The sequence below is a fragment of the Pithys albifrons genome, chromosome Z, assembly GCF_047495875.1.
Source record: "Pithys albifrons albifrons isolate INPA30051 chromosome Z, PitAlb_v1, whole genome shotgun sequence".
In the NCBI taxonomy this organism is placed as follows: Eukaryota; Metazoa; Chordata; class Aves; order Passeriformes; family Thamnophilidae; genus Pithys; species Pithys albifrons.
Genome location: NC_092497.1, coordinates 36,758,927 through 36,778,031, shown reverse-complemented (window position 1 = coordinate 36,778,031; position 19,105 = coordinate 36,758,927). Strand labels below are relative to the sequence as shown.

General features: G+C 36.9%; 1 protein-coding gene across 6 annotated transcripts in view; it reads right to left on the bottom strand.

Annotated features, from left to right (window-relative positions):
- Nucleotides 1–1,082: 1,082 nt before the first annotated feature.
- TNFAIP8 (TNF alpha induced protein 8) overlaps nt 1,083–19,105 on the bottom strand; it is a 63,777-nt gene continuing 45,754 nt past the window's right edge. For all 6 annotated transcript variants that reach the window (XM_071581357.1, XM_071581355.1, XM_071581360.1 and 3 more), the window contains one exon: nt 1,083–2,951. In XM_071581357.1, the coding sequence (XP_071437458.1) occupies nt 2,386–2,951 (566 nt within the window). In that variant the 3' untranslated portion in view covers nt 1,083–2,385. The remainder of the gene's footprint in view (nt 2,952–19,105) is intronic.

Sequence of the window (19,105 nt, the reverse complement as noted above, 5' to 3'; positions counted from 1 at the left end):
CCTTCTATTTACAATGGTAGATGCTGGAAACTCAATACAACTGATTTCTTTCATTGCAGAAGTCACTTTGTAATTCAAAGTGAATGCTAGACAAGAACCATTGTTACAGCATCTCAGAAGAATGTAACTCGATTGTGAGCTAAATAAAAGTTCTCCTAGTTGTCAAGTTTTCATCCTTATAATCAAATCTCCATGAGCAATTCTCACTTATTCTAACAAGTAAATAGCCGAATAATGCAGCTGAGCAAGAAGGTACTGCGTACTGAAAATACACATGGTTCGGATACATGTAAGTAAGTGTTCATTAGCAATTTTTATCTCAGAGAAAATCCAGTTTGAGGAAACAAAATATTCTGGGTCATGTCTGAAGAAAATCTTCTGTGGTTTATACAGCACATGCACACATTACAGCTGGTTCTAAACAAGGTACAGTCCCTTTCAGTAGCTGTTACAGTAATTATAAACTATATTTTGGGGAAATCAAAACATGATTTAGAAGTAGGATAGGTAAAGAAAACTGTTTCAATTTCTGGAAGTCAAGTTCCTTTTTGTTCTCACCCCAGAGAGAACTGCTAAAGAAAACAAACAGCTTTCTCTTTCTAGGTAGGAAAATGAATATATCAGAAACTAAACTCTACAGTTTTTTTGGCAGTTTTCCTCATGAAGGTGCATCCCTATGTATGATGTTTTATTAACAAAAGTATAATGTATTTACTGAGGGGATCTCACATGATATTCCTTCAAATATCAACTTAATATTCTATTTCTTGGCAAATTCTGGTGTACTATCCTGTTGCTCCAGCCAAGTAATACATTAATCTTTTCTCTCTGCTGGACACTAGTAGCTTCTATAAAAGGTGTTCATATTTTGAACACATTTCTCTGGCACATTTCTAGGAATATTTGCAGCCTAATGACCAACCAAACATAAATAAAACTTAATTTTCTGTCTTAAAAAACCCACAGGTAATGCTGAAACCATATGTCAGAGCCGATGATGTTTTTATTGATGGTATAGGTCAAGTTTGTTCCTTATAATTTCAAATGTAACAAGGGGAAAAAAAGGCAAGAAAACTTTGGAGTGCAAATATTCTTTGGTTTACTAGTTAAAACAAAGGACACAGCAAACAGCAAAAACACTGGCAATTAAATAAACAGCAAATTCTTTATATGTTTCCTAACAAAAAGTCTTAGGCTGTTTGAAATGTATTAACTTCATGCTTTTAAGTCATTACAGTGTCAAGAAAGTCACTTTTTTATCCCCAATGTCAAGGCAGAGAGAAGATGAAGCAGAAGCAGAAGAATAAAAGGTAGGAAGGAAGAAAAGAAGAAAAAAAATTATTCAAAATTCCATTTTTCCATTAGTTAAATAGTATATAACACAACAATAAAAGTAATTTCTGTTTCTAGTTTCATTGTACACAAAGCAGATTGGCTTGGAATTTATTTTCAGATGATCAACGTTTTTGAATTCACATCATACAACAGAGTAGCATATAAAATATACTGACTCTCACCTTTTCAAAAAGAATTGTGACCCTTCCAACCCAAATGTTTGATTCTGTGATTCTACTAGCAGAATTCTAAATATCTTAAGGAATTGCACAGACAAGTCACTGTGTTTTACCTTATCAGAGGCAGAGTTAAAACTATGTACTGCAGGTGGTTTCTAGGGAATACTCTTCCCCAGTTTGGCTATTTTACTGTAGCTTATTCCTCAATTAATCCCCATATAATCAAAGTAAGCAAACATCTGTGTTAATCTATAAGGATCTATATTTGGCAGACCCTTCTTTGCAGACAGGAATTTTTCTCCTCTGTGCTGGAGATGCACAAGCCTGCTGTTAAGACTCTATATGACAGCATCATTGATATTATTTAAAACTCAGTGCTTCATAATGGCAACACTAGGAAGCTGTGACCTTTGCAGAGAGCATAGAAGACTATAAATGAATCAAATGTATCTATTTTACAAGTGAAAGAAATTGCACAGTGTACCATCACCATGATAGTCTGTTACCAACTATACTGGACTCTGATAGTTTAGAATTAATTCTGTAAATCTACAAAATATGCTGATTGTCTGACACCATATTGGTTTGGTTTATATGTCTATCTTGTAAAACTCTTATTCTACTTGGACCATTCTGTTTGTCTTTATCAAGCTGTTTCCATACACAAAGCACAGTTCTGTACAGTCTTTTTTTTCAGATGGACTGTAAATAGCAACAGATAGCTCATAGTAGGAAATCAATTAATAAAGATATTTTGGAAATATTTGTTATTATGTAAAAAAACCCTCTTTGCATGCTCCCTTATTCCTTCATAAATCAACAGTGTTCCATCTACAAATAATTCATAGGCAGTCACCTCTAATACAAGTACTTATATGTTCCCCTCATCTAGCATTTTGTTCACCCCATCACAAAGTTTCTGCAAATGGAGTTTGTAAGGTCCAAAGGGATTGTATAAGGCAGCCAAAAATTCACAATCAGAGAAGTGATCAAACACATTGTTGACACGTCCGTGTGACTTCGCAGTTAGGTGACGCTGAATGATTTCATGAAGTAGCTCTCTGCAATCATTTAGCAGTTTGGACAAAAAGTTCCTGTCAAAGGTATAATCTACCTGATGGAAACTGACCACGGTCTTAGCCAGCTGATGAACCTTCTTCTTGAATTTCTCCATCAATGCTATTTCATCCTGATTAAACTGGTTGTTCCTATAGAGAATTGCCAATTTGAGCACTATTTTAATGAGGTTTTTGATGATCTTCTCTGCTTCCTTTTTATTTTGCGTATATTCCTTTGTTACTCTGTAAAGCTCATCTAAAACATCACTGCTTGTATCATCAATCAAAGTAATTGCTATGGATTTGGACACCATTTTTCCAAGGATCTTCTTCTGGGCCTGAATGGCCAGACTTTTGGAGTTGAAGACATCTGTGGCCACTAGGGGGGAAAAAAAGTATGCAGTTAGTACTTCAAAACAGACATTCCCTGGACAGCAAATTCAGGAATATTTCCATGTTTAACAATTCTTGTTAGCCTTACTAACTGGTACAAAAGTAATGCCCGTGTAGTTGCAGGAACCCCCATCTTTTAAATCCCTAAAACTACTCTCTTTAAATATACATTCTTTTAGACTGTTTCACTTTTGAGAAAATACCAAGTGAACTTGCTCAGAAATGGTTTAGATCATCTCTCTATATATAGATTGATGGAATTTCAAATTGAGGCAATAAACCTGCCTTATTTGATCAGATGAATTGTTAAGTCTGATCTGATTCTCATACTCATAATGAAATCTGAAACTGTGACTATCCCTAATGTCATGACAATTAACTACTGCAACTCAAATAGAGAAGTAATTCAGTGAATGTACCATTGTAAACCTTTTCCTGCTTAGCCTTTTACATGATCAGTGAATTCAGATCCCACAAATTATTAATTTTTATTAGATACTTGTTTTATACCTATCTAGGTTTCTATATAGATAGTCATACAGAAATAGATAACAAAGACAAATATCATTTGTCAGCAAACAATACGGAGATTCTCTGGATGCAATCTGAGTAAGTTAGTTTTCATAAGGAAGGCAAGTACAAATCAACATTTCTATGCCCTATACTTAGTGCAGTAAAAGCTAAATTTAACTGTCTGGCAATTGTCATAACACTTGTGAGCATAACCTAGTGAAGAAATCTTTTGGCAAACAATGAAGTAGACACTGGAACAGATTTCCACCTCCCAAACTATGCTTGCTTGTACTAATACACTCAATGATTAGTTTGTAATTTTGTTCAGACACTTGAAAGACCCCAAACATTTCTTCACAAACTTGACTTGTTAAATGTTATTGTTCATTCAGTTGCCAGCAGCAATTATTTACAGCACAGTCCCTCTGCAGCACCTTCTCCAGTAAGGCACATGGGAGTTCGCATTTCCAGGCTGAACAGGCTGGGTGATGGCTGCCTTTGTTCTCCAGCTTTCCTGGAGTCTCAGAGAGGCTGAAGGAAAGTTTCATCTGTGTACAGTAACTATACATATGGAAGGTTTGCTTAGCAAACACAGGGACTGGAAATATTTTTTCTTTTCTTTATTTTTTTTAATGAAAACATCAACTCTGCAGATGTCAGTAAGTCCCTGAGTTTGGAAAAGGTTTCCTCTTGGTATGTGGGCAGCTGGGTGTGTTCAGACGTAGGGTGCCTCAAGGGTTTCAGCAAATAGAAGAAACTTGTCCTTCAGGACATGAAACAAAATCTGTGTTTTTAATTCAAGAGTATCTTTGAGAAACTTAGTAACAAGCACCTTTTTCATCCCAGAAACTTTCAAGCAGGTTTGTTTCTTAAGACTTTCAGGGCCTATCAGTATTTTGTTTTGAAGCGTGAAGTGTTTGAGCACATTTTTTAAAATCTTTGCTATATGAGGACACTCAAAAGCAAAGAACCTCTTGTTAACTATCTTGGGCAAAGCACTCAAGATCACAAGACAGACACACTTCTCAACCACAAACATACAGGAAGACATTGAAGATACTAAGCAGTCATCCTGCATCGAAAATACTTGGTTAATTTTTTTGTGTTTCTAAATGTAAAACTCCAACTGTTAGTATTAAATCAAAACTAATCCGATTATCTTAAAGGGTGGTCAAGTACTAGAAAGCAACAGCCACTGCTGTACAAAGATTAATAACTTTCTCCCCGCCCCCCTTCCAAACCAGGAATATCAATTGTTCTTTCATAACTTTAAGTAATAAAAGTCTTCTTACTTATTAATTGCTCATGATGTCTTCTGACACTCCACAAATACATGATGTTCATCATAACAGCAGTTTCTGTTTCAATGTATCTTCCAAAAATTTGCAGAAAAAAACCCATGATGCAAAATATCCATATTTTTAAGTATTCTTTCCCAGGATGCTGTAGGCATTATAAAATTCTAACTATATCACACAGAATGCTCAACAGTAATTCCAGCCTGAACAATTCTATACTTCCAAATCCATACAAACTGCCTCAATAAAGACATACAAATACTCAGGTATGGTTCTAACATGATAACCTGCAAAGTATCAAGAAACTGAAAACTTGGCAATTTCCTAAAACTTTTACAGTGTTTCAACAAAAAAACCCTTATATTGCATAATTTTACATTTGATAAAGTGGAGCTCAACACATAGTTACCTTTGGTAATCAAAACAGGAATTGCACCCTTAGAAAAGCTGTTAAGCTCTTAATGGTATTTCTCTAAAGTCTATCTGAGTTTTGAGACTACCTACCACAGCCTACTTTTATCAATCTTGCCATAAATGCCCCAGAAATCAGTTTTCTTTTCTCTGTGCTATTACATGGGTTCTGAATATGTAAATGTCATACTTCAGTGTTTCAGTCAATCCAAAAAGGAATTTTCAAACTGTATTTTATAATCAGAATTTTTCCTCATTACCAATGACAGAGACTTAAAATGTATTTCACAGCTTAAACAAAACTGAGTTTAAGCAGTAAGATTATAGAACTCCTTCAGAATGAAAACATACACTTCCTTAAATAACAGTAGAACTATTACTTACTTGCTCATCTAAAGTAATTGCAGTTGTTAATGCTGACAGTGGAAAGGGAAGAAAATACCCAAGGTGACGACTGGCCTGTGGCTTATTTATTCCAGTAAATCCACTGCACACTTTATCATGTGCTTTGAAACACTGTCAGAAGCTATCACAGAGTGAATACAGGTTTTTCCCTGTCACTGTAACAGCAGCTCTTCTCAGCTACCTTTATCTTCTGCCTGCAGTGCTTCATTTTGCTCTGGCACCTCAAAATGTAAAAATACCTAACAGTGGTTTCACTTCCTTGAAGAGATTGCTGAAAGGAAATTGCACCGCTGAGCAAGCAGTGCAACAGTGATGGCTGTTCCTGCCAACTGATAACAGTTTGCAGACAGGGAGGGAGGAGAAAGGTCCTGTGACTTGAGAGGACAGGTGACATGTCATGAAGAGGTTAGAACATTAACCAGATTATCTGTGGATGGAGATAGCAGCGTGTACCAGAGCTGCCTGATTCACAGGGTGCCAGGGAGGGGCAGCCAAGCATCCCCTTCCAAACCTCTGACTATGGTTTCTGATGAGAGCACCTACAAGTGCACATTTATACAACTACTTAAAGCAGCCTCATTTTCTCAGGGACTATTGTACATAGCCACCTTTTGGAAGTGATTTACAGTAGCTGTCCTGGATGTCTAAATGTCTGACCCCACCTTTTGTGCTGACAGAACCCATCCTTGTACTTTAAACTAAAATAGTATCATTTCTCTGGTGACCTGTAGTAGACACAGAATTTGTGCTGGTAATCCCACTAATTTTAAGGCTCTCACTGTTTGCTTTTATTCATGACTGCTCTTTATAGTGCCTATTTTTTTCCTGTGAAGTTTTATACTTCACTCTTTAAAAGTGTATCATCCAAAAATACCCCTTTGCAATCAATGGGAGGTCATTTGCTGCACAACCGATAAAAATATGAATAATTACGTTCAGTAAAGCCATCCCTCCACAGAGGAGAACAGTCCAGGTGAAAGGCTCTCAGAGTAAATCCTCCCTCCATTACTTTGAAATTCACAGGACCAATCCTAGGGATAATGCAAACTGCAAAATCTTTTAAATTTTAATTTAGAGGAGGAAACAAGGTGTGAAAGTTGTGAGCTTAATAATCAGGAAACTTCTTAATTTTCGCAACCAAATACACAGTATGTCTGTTTAACATGGTATTTTTGTGTTAAATAAATATTGGACATGTAGAAGTCTGGACGTGTTTTTCCCCAAATATTTTACTATACAGAGGTTTTCATTACAACTGTGGTGGAAGTATGAACTTTCAGTGAAATTTAAAGTTGAGGTTACTAAGCTGTCAGGAAACTCCTATAAAAGTACAAGGCAAATATGTGCTGCTATGATTGTGACTCTTCCCTCACACAGAAGATGGAAGATAGTACACCTCCTTCTGTGCACCGAAGCAAATGTCTTACCACACATCCTGTGCCTCAATTCAATTAAAAAAAGGTAGTATTTGGGAGAAGACCCACTTTTTTCCACAAGGTAACAGTTTACAGTACATTCAACATCACTTGCATTTGAGTGTATGCAATCTCATGTACATTGACAATGAATCCTTGAGTCCCTGAGTGTTATTAAACTTCTTGTCATAAAGAAGGACTTTAAAAGAGACACTCAGTAAAAACTTACAGTGAACCACGTTAAATTCTGTGGTCAAGTCAAAAGCTGAGCTTTCTGACACTCACTACGTTGATACAACAGTCCCAACGGAAAGAAACTATGAGTGTGAAGCCATTAATAACAGCACCGCAGTGTGAGACCCAGTTCTCACTTTAGTGACTGCAATACCATGTGCTGCACGCGTACCTGGTGAGCACAAGGCCCAAAAATGCCAAGGGTTTTTGAGAAAGGCATAAAGAACACTTACAGACAGCACTGACTGAGGGCTTCATACAGCATTTAAGAGACTATCACACAGTGCTGAGAAACGTGGCAATCGATTTCCTGCCAGGCACCCTGTGTGGATGAGTGTGTTTGCCCCTCTACAGACCGTGTGAGAGCTCCAGCTAAACGCCTGCACATGCCACACCAATTGGATGTTCAGGCTCCTAGAGTGAGAGAGCACCATTTCCCTGGAGGGAAGCAACTTGAAATCAAGTAGATTGACAGTGTTTTGCTCCCTGAGTGTATGTGACCATGACTCATGCACCTCTAAAATCATGAGATTGCCTGGATATGAAGAAATTTTTAAAAAATACTATATTTTTACTTTTTCTTTTGCATTCTGCTTTCTGAGTCTTTACAGGCCTACCCTTGTTTTCAGGAATGATAAAGGCTAGAAACATCAAAAAAATAAATACAGGGGCATATAAATATATGAACTAATAAATAAATACATTACTTCGGCAAGGGAAAACTCCACTGCTGGTAAACTGCAAGAGTTAGCATTAGTGAACAAACAAGTCCTGAAGTACAGAATAGGCAGAAACAGTCATGTCATAAACCTGTTACCAAGGTTGTAACAATTTTCACAATATACTTATTACATGACAATATGATTAAAAACATGAGTGGTAGGACACAGACTATGAACTCCTCAGATATGAATAAGATAAGCTGATTTTTCTAGCTGCCACCATGACATACAGCTTCTTAATAATCATCTGAGTGAGTGAGTCACAGTTTCAAAATGGTTTTTTGGTGCCGTTTTATTTTTTTTCTTTTTAAACAGAAGAGTCAGTGTTTTGATTTTTATCTAAGTACTCCAAAGTTTCCTGGGTGCAAGGTGTGTTAAATTTGAAGTCCTTACAGTGCAGGAATCCTTTCAAAAATACAGCAGTTCCCAGACATCCACTTCAGCATATTGGCCGCTCCCCACATTCACAGGAGTTTGGTCACTTGTTGGCTTTTCAAAAGCTGATGAAAATTGAAGCTTGTGCCAGACATGCAAGATCAGAAGCACTGTGACAGCTTTCACTCCTCAGCCTCAGTGACTGGGACTGCAACTTCTCAGCTGGCTAAGGGCAGGAGTGGGAAGGGACCAGGACAGCCACAGTTTCCTGAGAGAAAGACAGCAACAGGGCAGATAGCTTGGGCAAGCACCATTAGGCACTGCAAAACCCAGAGAGCAAATGGCCAAGTGCAGAAGGAGGAATTAAAAAAACAGTCTCAAACAAGGACCCTGCACAGTACTTCTTTCACATACACCTCCTACCTTTTTGATTCATGTACACAAGGTCCTTATTGGAAGATCAAATATTTTACTTGGCACCTTGTTTTTAAAAAGGGAGATTTATATAGGAATATCAATTTTAACTAGGAAATAGTTTAAACTAAGATCTTCAATGCATACAAAGCATTATTTCATAAGTAACATTTGCCTACAGTTCTCTTAATGGGTACATTAAACTGTACTAAATTCTCACTTGCCATAATGGTTACCAACTGAGCATACTATGAGATTGTTAATTAATCAAGCAACATGCACTAATTTTAGCATTCACACTTCAAAAGAAAAAATGCCCCTGAAGCCAAGCCTAATGCATGGCAAATAATGCCTGAGCAGTCTTACTCGATTTGGAAGTCAGCTGTGAGGCTGCAAGTCACTCTGAAGCAACAGTTAATCAGCAATGTTGGAAAAAAATATGGCTAATGAAGCATTTTTGAAAATACCCAGTATGTCTAATTTGCATCCTCATACTGCAAGTAAGTGTACATTCAGCTGCAGAAACACAGGAAAGACAAAAGAAAAGCCAAAACAATTCATTTGGAACACCTGTTTTTTTCACCCAAATTGCTGAGTAAGTAGTTGTAAATATGTTTGCAAAACACTCGTGACATTGTTATATGCTTCAGGATTTTGCTACTTCACTCTAACCTTAGTATATTAAGATGTCCAAATTTTGACCAACATCAAAAGATGACCCAAATTCACACTGCAAAAACAAAACCAAACCATTAAAAAAAACAGAAACAAAATATTTTTTTGATCAAGAGGTGAGAAGAATTGCCAAAAAATGTACCTGAAGGTTAAGGCTGGGTAGAGTGGCAAGGAATTATGCTATTTCCAACAGGAATGTATGTGCAGAGTTTTGGAGTCCCATGGGAGCAGCTAGTGCCAACAAGTTATTCTGGTTTTACATGCTTTTGCTTCCCACAGCCAGCCTGTGCATCACATGATACATATACTGTAGCCGATTTAAACATTTAAAAAAGCCTTCAAAAAGCCCTTTTTCCTAGAGCCTCTGCACGCATTTTAATTAATAGTGTAGCTTTTACAACAAGAAAAAAACATCAGATTAACTTCTGATGACTGCTCTCACAGAAGAATGTTTCAGAATATGTTGGATATGACACAGAGAAAATGACAGTCACACAGAGCAGGGTCATGAACTTAATTTGGTATTTCACTCCTCTGCCACCATGTGTTATCCTTGCTGGAATGTAACAACTGGTGCTGTGGTATAACATATGCAGCCTGCATATTTCAGCTGTTGGCCATTTCAGTGCTGCATCAAGTTCCTCTCTATCTACCAGGTGTCCATGCACAGTGAACAATAATACTGCATGAATCTTTATACAGGAAATGAAATACATCTTATGTCATTCCTTCTAGTCAATCAAATGCAATGTAGGTACTCTGTACTTTTGTCCAGCCTTACATACCAAATTGCAGCAAGGCAACAGTGTCAACCTCCCTGACTCAAGTGGAATTTCCAGTAAAATAACTTGGCTATTACAACTGAATGTCTTACCAAAAGTTAAGTTTAAAAAAGAGGCATCTAATTGCACTTACAACCACACTAGCAAAAGGAATGCCTTCTCACAAAAAACCCCTCTCTCTCTCTCACACACACACTCTCTCTCTATATATATATACCCACACATACACTGGAGGAGTTTCTGGCTTGAATACAGAAGGAAAAGCTCTGAGGCCAGCAGCCCTGGGAAACTTGGGATCCATTGGGCAAACTTCCTATTTGACATGGGGTGGAAGTTAAGATTAAGATATATATTGCAAAAATACAGTGAACTGAAAGATCAAGACAGGATAGCAATCTGGCCTGAGAGGAACAGGGAACTCAGTCACAAGGACAAAGTAGCAGCCTGGCTGTCAAAATGCAAAGGGCATATATTTTGAGTCCCATTTAAAAAAAGTCACAGCAGAGGCTTCAGAGATTGCAAATTACACAGAAGTTTGTGACGGATTTTATAATGGCTTTGAAAGCAGTTTTGAAAGCAGTTAATGTTTTTCCTGTATTTCTAGTTCTCTGTTCTCCATGTCTATCTGTAAACTACATGGTCTGTTTCATACAGACAGGACAGGAGTCCCTCAGTATGTGTCTTCCATTATAATGTTGAAAGTAGGCTGGATTGCTTCTGGTCACTTTGTGTGTGTATATCTACACAGATGAATACATCTACATATAAATAAAAATTACTCTTTTTTCCACTGGTTGCCTTAAGAACCTAAACAACCCACACACATACAACATTTGTCTTCTTTCTAAAGAAACTTCTCAGGCAATAAAGGCTGTCACAGCTACAGTTCAGCTACATAGAAAACTAGTAGTGATTCTCAGGGCTCTAGGTTCTCAGGTGTCTCTGCCTTGTATACTCCTTTTCAATATCAACATTGAAATGTAGATTATAAACCACAACATAATCTGCTGTCTGAGAATTTTACTTACCAAGATATTGGCTGTTATATAGGTCTGGGACACTAGCAACACCCTTCATCTCTTTTTAATTAGTTTTTCATTTTGTATCATCCGTTTTCCTGGTTTATAGCACGAAGGATAAATCTTCAGGCATTTACTGCATGGTTGTACAGAGAATAAATGCTCTGTCTCCCCTTCCATACCAATCATTCATTGTACCTGTAATTATGGAGGACTACACCTGGTGTCTGCACTGGACATTTTGTCTGCACAGATAACATGAACTTCCCTTACTTTCCTCTTCCACAAAAAGCAGAACAAACCAACTTAACTTTTTCTCCCAATATTTAGTAGCCACAGCTTGTTCCTTCTGTATCCATACTGCAATTACCATGACCTTCTCCAGAATTCCACTGTGAATTTTCTCTTCTTCACTCTATTTTCCTTGCTGCCAGCTCAGAACAGGCTCTCCAAGACCCAAACACAGTTTAACTTCTTAAGGTTTTGCTTTCACTCCTCTTTGTTTCCACTTGGATTGCTCTATTCCTGGCATCTCCAACTCAGAAGCAATGCTCAAAACAACTGAGAAAGTATGTAAAGTATTTATACACATAATACTTATGCCCTCAAAAATAAATTAAAAAATCATAAACTACCTTTAAAATCTTTGACTTAACAGCACCAAAACTCTCAAACATTAGGTCTTTCAAAACACCAGTCCACCTCTCCACTATCTTAAGAGTTTAGTTTTGCTCTCACTAACACCATTAAGTTCTGGTGGAATATAAGAGAAAAATTAGGTCTTCAACACTGTTAGCAACTTATTCTTCTGTAAAATTTAATCTTCTAGTTAAACATCATGTGTGCAACACTGTCATTTTGTTTTACATCAAGCAGCAACATTATTTGGGTACAGAACTTTGCTGTCCAACAAAGCATTAGCAATCCTATTTATGTTGCAAATATATTTACTGACTAAAACTGGACAGCTTCCAGAGGTTCCTTTCAGCCTCAACTGTTCGGTGAGACTGTAAAACCAGCATCTATTTTGTAATCCACTTCTTGGGGTAAAGTGTATGAAACCACACTGGTTTTTACAGATGTTGACCACTGTAGAATTTAAATGTCCAGCTTCTTTACTTTATACTGGCATCAAATAGCATTTTTAATTTGGTAATGGGCAACATTCATCAGCTACGAAGGATTATACACTACCAGGAAAGGTTGTATTCTTGAGATTTTCAAGATTATTACCCAAACAGTAAGAAGGAGGGAATGGAAATTTGAAACTCGACAATGAAAGACCTCTATATAGAAACACTGTCAATATACATTCCAAATCAGTTAGATTCCATTCCTGCACCAAAATAAATGCCAGCAGTTTCTCTTTTCCTCCCCATGACGCTGCTGTCCTCTCCTCCCAAACTGCATGGTATTACATAACAAGCCACAACAAAGGATCAACACCTAACTCTAAGTTATATCTCTTTCCATTGATTTGCTTGTTGCAAAGAAAGGTGAGTTTAAACATACGCCCAGGACACTGATGTCCTGCATCACAGAATTTAAATCTCTTATTTCCAGCACTGAGGACAAGCCTGTGGGCTTGATGAAGACAGCACAAGACACTAAACTTTATTCTTCCTGAAGTAACCACCATTTCTGTTTGCAGATGCTCAAATGTATTATTATTTCAAGTTCCTGAAATAAAGCCTACATGTTTCTCAGTCCATATTTTTAATACAAATGTTTTTAAATGAGTAGAAACATTAATTCATTTTCTCATTTACAAGCAGTGAAAAAGAGCCCTTGGAAATACCAGTGTCATCTGCTTACTGCTGTTAAAATTAAAACAAAATTTTCTTTTTTCTATCAATAACATTATCTTTGTAGAATAGTTTGGTAAACTTAATCTCATGAAAGCCTTAATTTTTAAAATAATGGAATTTCTGCATTTCTCAAGGTCAAAGTTTCCTACACACCTCAATGAATTTAACTAAGTGGAAGCTTGTCTGTGCATGCACTAATTCAGTGCTTTATTCATTCCTACATGAAGTGAAATGTAAACATTTTTGGATAGAGACTTGAGAATATCACATTCTTAGAGATCTGAACTCACAGGTCAGCTGGCAATGCGTTAGAGAAACTTCCAAGTACTGACCTTCATAGATACATAAAACAATCTCAGAATATGTCCCTGGAATTTGAGGTTATAAACCTTTCAAGGATAAATGCTTTCAAACAAATGAAGTGCTTATTCCCACTTCACTGCAATTTATTCTCATTACTGTAAACTGTCAGCAGGAACAGGATTCTCTACAGACACTCCAGCATTTGTATATTTTATGTCAAAACTAAAATGTAGGTTTTTTGCTATGCAAAACAGACTCTTTGATCTTTCATTACTAACCTGTATAAGTTACAAATTCTGCAAAAGGCAGAGAAAAAGCAATTGGTTTACAAAGTGTATGTCCAATCCTCTATCAGTTCTGCAGGGAAGATTTTCAATCCCACATTCCCCAGACTGAATCCACCATGCCATGCAGAGATGCAAGGTCTCTACTTCTCACTATTAGCCAACTAGAAATGAACCAGAATTGTGACAGGGAATCAACTGATGAAACTTTATCAAGTCACATTCCAACCCTGAGAGAGAATCTTAGATATAGGAAAAAAAATTTACGAGAAAACATCTCAAAGTTATGAATGTAGAATGAATATCACAAGGAACAGGTTTGTCGGTTTCTCTCTGCCTCGCTCAAAGTGAGACTGTGCCCAGGTGACAACAGGCTTAAGGCCTGTGCTTTTGCTAACATTATGGTTAAAAGAACGAAGTTTTTGTAAGTTGCATTTGTATCACTAATCCCATTGTGTGTCCTGTTCTGTAGTCAGGATAGAGATAAAACAAAAATGGTACATCTGCCATTAACAAAACACAAGTAATTCATCAAACATAATTATTCAAACCAAGAAAACGTGAAAATCTGTAACTTCCAGATTTTCCACCATGCAAAATAAGAAAGTTAATGCCAATAACACTATGTTCAAATTAGTGCTACTTATGGAGTCAGTTTCAGCACTCTTAATTTTTTACAAACTCATAAACACAAACATGTAAAATTAATCCTTAAAGAAGGAAAAAAAAAGTAATTTTGCTTTAAAGCCATTATGGAATAGCTGAAACTATTTCAGCCTACTACTTCTTCTATTGAGTGTGATGTATGGAAAAAAGAAAACCAGAAGTTTTTTCATGAAGCAGCATAAAAATCTTTTACACCTCCTTATGAAATGCTCTCCTCTTGCCACATTTTGCAATCTAATTTTAAAAAAATACAGTCCAGAAGGTTGAAATAATGCCTGCAATACAGTTTTCATTTGTTTTATTTATTACTCTAGAAACTAAATGCCTGAGGGAGGAGAAGATGCATTTTGCTTCTCAAAAGGCAGTGTTTAAAACCCTTATGAAACTGTCACATTTAACAGAAGATGTGACAATAAATAGTTACTGATGAAAGGAATGATGTGTGCTTTTGAACAAAGACTGCAAATTACAATTAGTTTTCATGGTTACATTTTCCTCATGTTACTCCTGGCACACGTATTACAAAATACTCATTATTCTTAGTAGCCATTCATAAGCATGATGGTATACTTGGAAATAGCACTGGTAAAGAAGACGGGTATTCCAAATGTACGTGCAAAGCCTTCCCTTACCCAGATGCTGCTTTTGGTTCTGCAGATTCACTGACTTTTGCTCCCTGGTCTATTAACTGCTGTCTCATTTATGACAGAACATAGTCTGCTAAGTCCCCAAAGAAAACAACTCAAAGGTGTAAGTACTATAATATAGCAAATGTTGTCATGAACAGATAAATGAAAGGAAGATAGTGAAACTAAGTCTCCAGTACAAGAATCAGATCTGGAAGATGAAAAAAAAGGTTAACATTTGAGACCAAAGTATCTTCCCTTATGTGGCATACTGTGCTTCATTTTGGTCTTCCCAATATCCCTCCAAAACAGGAACTGATAAACTGAAGCAGGTCCAACAGTCAGATGGTAACATGGTTAGGGAGGTGGAGCACAGGATACAGAAGATGGGCTGAGAGTGCCAGGTTAGATCTGAGCAAGAGTGGACCTTTTATGGATACATGTAACTTGAATTGAAAAAGAACAGAGGACAAGACACAAGCAGCATCAAGGGCAAGTCTTATTAGGAATGACCACTTTCATAGAAAAGGTAGTCAAATACTGGACTATGTTGCTAGAGAAATTGTGGAACCACCACTCTTGAAGATATTTTCAGTGTGACTGGAAAAAGCCTGAGCAACCTCATCTAACTCTGAATTTGAATCCAGTTTTAAAGGTGGCTCTGCTTCCAGTGGAAGGCTGTGCCCCATGACTTCCAGAAATTCCCTGCAGTCCCAATTAATCTGAGTCTCCATCAACCAGAAAGTTCAAGGGACTGTATCTTATATGAAATTAAGCATGTGAGTCTTGCAGTTCACTGTGAATTAAAAGATTTTATTTCATAAGTATAATTATATTAATGGAATTTTCTCAAAGCAGTGTAGCATTCAATCCAACAATCTCAGCTAAATGATTAACCTGTTAAGTTTCAGTGATTTCTCTGAAGTAACCTACCAGCTACAGCCAGTGATTATCCCATGGCCTGTGCTCAAATTACCACCTGGCTTCCTCATCTGATCCAGCTGCTCAGATTGCTAAATATATGGGGTACAAAGTGTTCTGCAGACGATAACTACTGAATATGGATTTCCAAACGTGGTATAGAAAAAGAAAAACATCAGTTCAACTTACTCAGTTCTGAGGTTGTAGAAGAAGCAAAGAGTGGCCATCTAATCCACTCACAGATAGGTTATCTTAAAGATGACCCTGATTTGGCAAGGGAAATATAAAACACCATTCTTTCAATATTTAAGGGGAGAGATGTAGAGCTGCTTACAAGTCTTATGCCTTAACAGCCTGAAGTCAGTGCTCTGAGAGATTCGATACAACCATGACAATGGTATTCCTGTCCTCAGAGTCCTTTCTCCATTTCCTGCATCTTGCTTCATTGAAATGTACTATCTTTCAAACTACATTAAAAAAAAATCTAGCAGTTCTGACTTGCCTCTGTACTGTAGTCTTATTTCCTCCAACTTTGCCATTGCTCCTTCCTCATTAAGCTCTTAGTTCCTTGGTTTTCTTTCTTCATGCATATGTGATATTGTATGACAGCATCTGGTTAGTAATAATTCTTTCAAACCTCTCATAAGATTACTTCCTTTTCCCCTTCTTTCCTGTACTAAAATGTTACTCTTTTTGCCATCACCTTGTCCTATTAATCTTGAATTGTAATTATCTATAGGGGAGATTGCACAAAATACCCAGTTGTCTAGCTGCAATTTACAAAGCTGTGTACATCACCACAGTAATAGTTTAATTCTCTTCATCAATATGAAAGTTATCTGTGGAATAAAAAATCCTCAAATTGACTAGTAGATATCTCTAACACATCCACTGGGAACGAATCATTCTTCCCGCTCCTGAACTGAACTTTTCAGACTGCTGTTAACAAAAGGCCCCTGTTTCACTGGCCTTAGTGTTTTATGGAGATTATTGTTTTGACAAGGGAGGGTAGGCAACGAGCAGGTGAAACAAAGGAAGCCCACATTTTGCAGTCTTTGTGGTAAGAGCAGAAGTTGGGTCTGTGGGTAAGTACCAATCACGTGCTCTACTTGTACAGTTTGGATCTACCTGTTCACTATCATAAAAGCAAAAAAGGTTCTAACAAATGTTAGTTTTGGAGTTAGTGGAATGGAGAATCCCACATAACAGAGTTCCATTGATGCTATGCATGGAGTAAGTGGTGTGTAGAATCACAAGAACAGACTAATTGTTATCCAAATGAACACAATTCTACCCTGGAAAACATTTACACAGTCAGAGGTGACTACAAATTGTCAAAGCAAATCCCTGACTACTTAGAGGAGGGAGTACCGACTTCTCAAAACAGTGAGTGTTCTATGATTTTATAACTCCTGTGTTGATCTCAACTCTAAAAGGAACAAAACAGGTGAGCTCATTCTTCAGTAATCTCATTTGGATTAAAATAAAAAATACTAATTGTGCCTGAAAAAATCTGAGTACTTGCAGGAATGCAGTGATCTCTCACACTTAAAACTGACTATGATAAAGATGCAATGTAGGCTCTCATTGTGCCCAAGTTTGTAATACAATATCCAGTGTTTCACAGGCTACATATTACATTCACTCTGAAAGCTATTAGGAGGCTATTAGGAGACATTAGGTTTGTCTCCTGCTGTTTTTTAAATATCAACAGAAAACCTGCAGAATGAAGCAGAAGTTCTCTGGAGCTCTACAGAAATTACTATTTCCAACTCTTGTAGAAATATATCCACATCACAATAACTTTAACAGATACTGGCGTGTATTCTAAAAGGTATACTAAAATGCATGTATATAAATTGATACACAGTTGTAACACAATAGTATTAAGAACATTTCCTTCAGATCTCAGAAAGGAATTAATAACAGCCTGAAACCATTTGGTACCTTCCACAGCACGTTACATGCCACCAATCAATAACAGAATGAAATTACGCCATGCAGTTTAACGCTGTAGTCTTCTTCTGGAATTTTAACACACAATTTATTTCATCCAGGGCAAAAGTAACTACAAGAATATGTGTGCCAGGGTTATTTATATCACGATCGTTACTGGAATCTGTAAATGCAATACAGATTGATGCCATACAGACATGCGCACATATTTACCACACCATTGTGGGAGGCAGATGAATATTAAGATTGTTCTGAAGTTACTAAGCAGCATGACGGGAGGAAAAAAAACCCGTTTCATGTTACAATTCTAACATGGTCCATGAAAAGATCAAATGCAGAAGCTGAAAAGTCCACATACACTACTGCATACTCTATAACCAGCAATTATTATAATATATAGTGAAGTAATGATTGTCTTCTAGCAATGTCTTTTTATTCTCTGTTCCTGCTTAAAAAAAATTGATTTTACTTGAGGTCAAAGGCTCTACCTTTATTGATTAATCATTAAAAAAAACATCAGGAGTTCGCCATTCAAAATTTACCTTAACTTTGCATCTCATTGTAGCAATGGGCATAGGTAATTTTTACAGTAGTGAAGCCTATGGTCTTCGATCTTGTTATGCAGATTTTAAAAAATAATCCACGTCAACCCATTAAATCTACTTTTATAGCTATCCCAATGTTCTTCAATTACTGCAATTCACTTGTATAAAGTAGCTGAAAGTGAAGTATTTCTCTCTTCAGCATCAGATCTTTGGCAGATTATACACAATGTTCAATGCCATTACTGCGCCCTCAACTCTCCTTTTCACAGTCTCAAGGTCACACCTGGAAGCTGCAACTAAATTTCACTTTTTAGCTTGTAGAAGATTAGCCACTATGCCTTCATCACTAGCTCTGTCCTTGAAACGTACAAAATCTGGTAAAATAACTTTTGTAACTGCCCAACTGTACTGTCTCCTGCTTCCATAATCAGTCACGTTACCTACTAATTCCCTTGATGGACCTTCTAATTTGTTGGTAAACCAGAACTGCACTTTCAGAGTGATATGCAGTCTTACATCTAAAAATTAACCACCTCCCCTTTGGTAAAATTAAATATTCTCAGTGTCCAAAACCTGAGCCCCTCACTGAGCTTCAATTTGTGAAGCATTGATTTTCTTTATGCAAAAAGCACCATTTCATCATGAAACACAGCTAGTTAGTTGAAAGACTGACTATTTTATGCTACGTATACTGAATCACTACAAATACGCAGGTATTTGACTGTATTTTTCAGTATTTTAATCAGTGATTTTTCATGCCATGTTCAT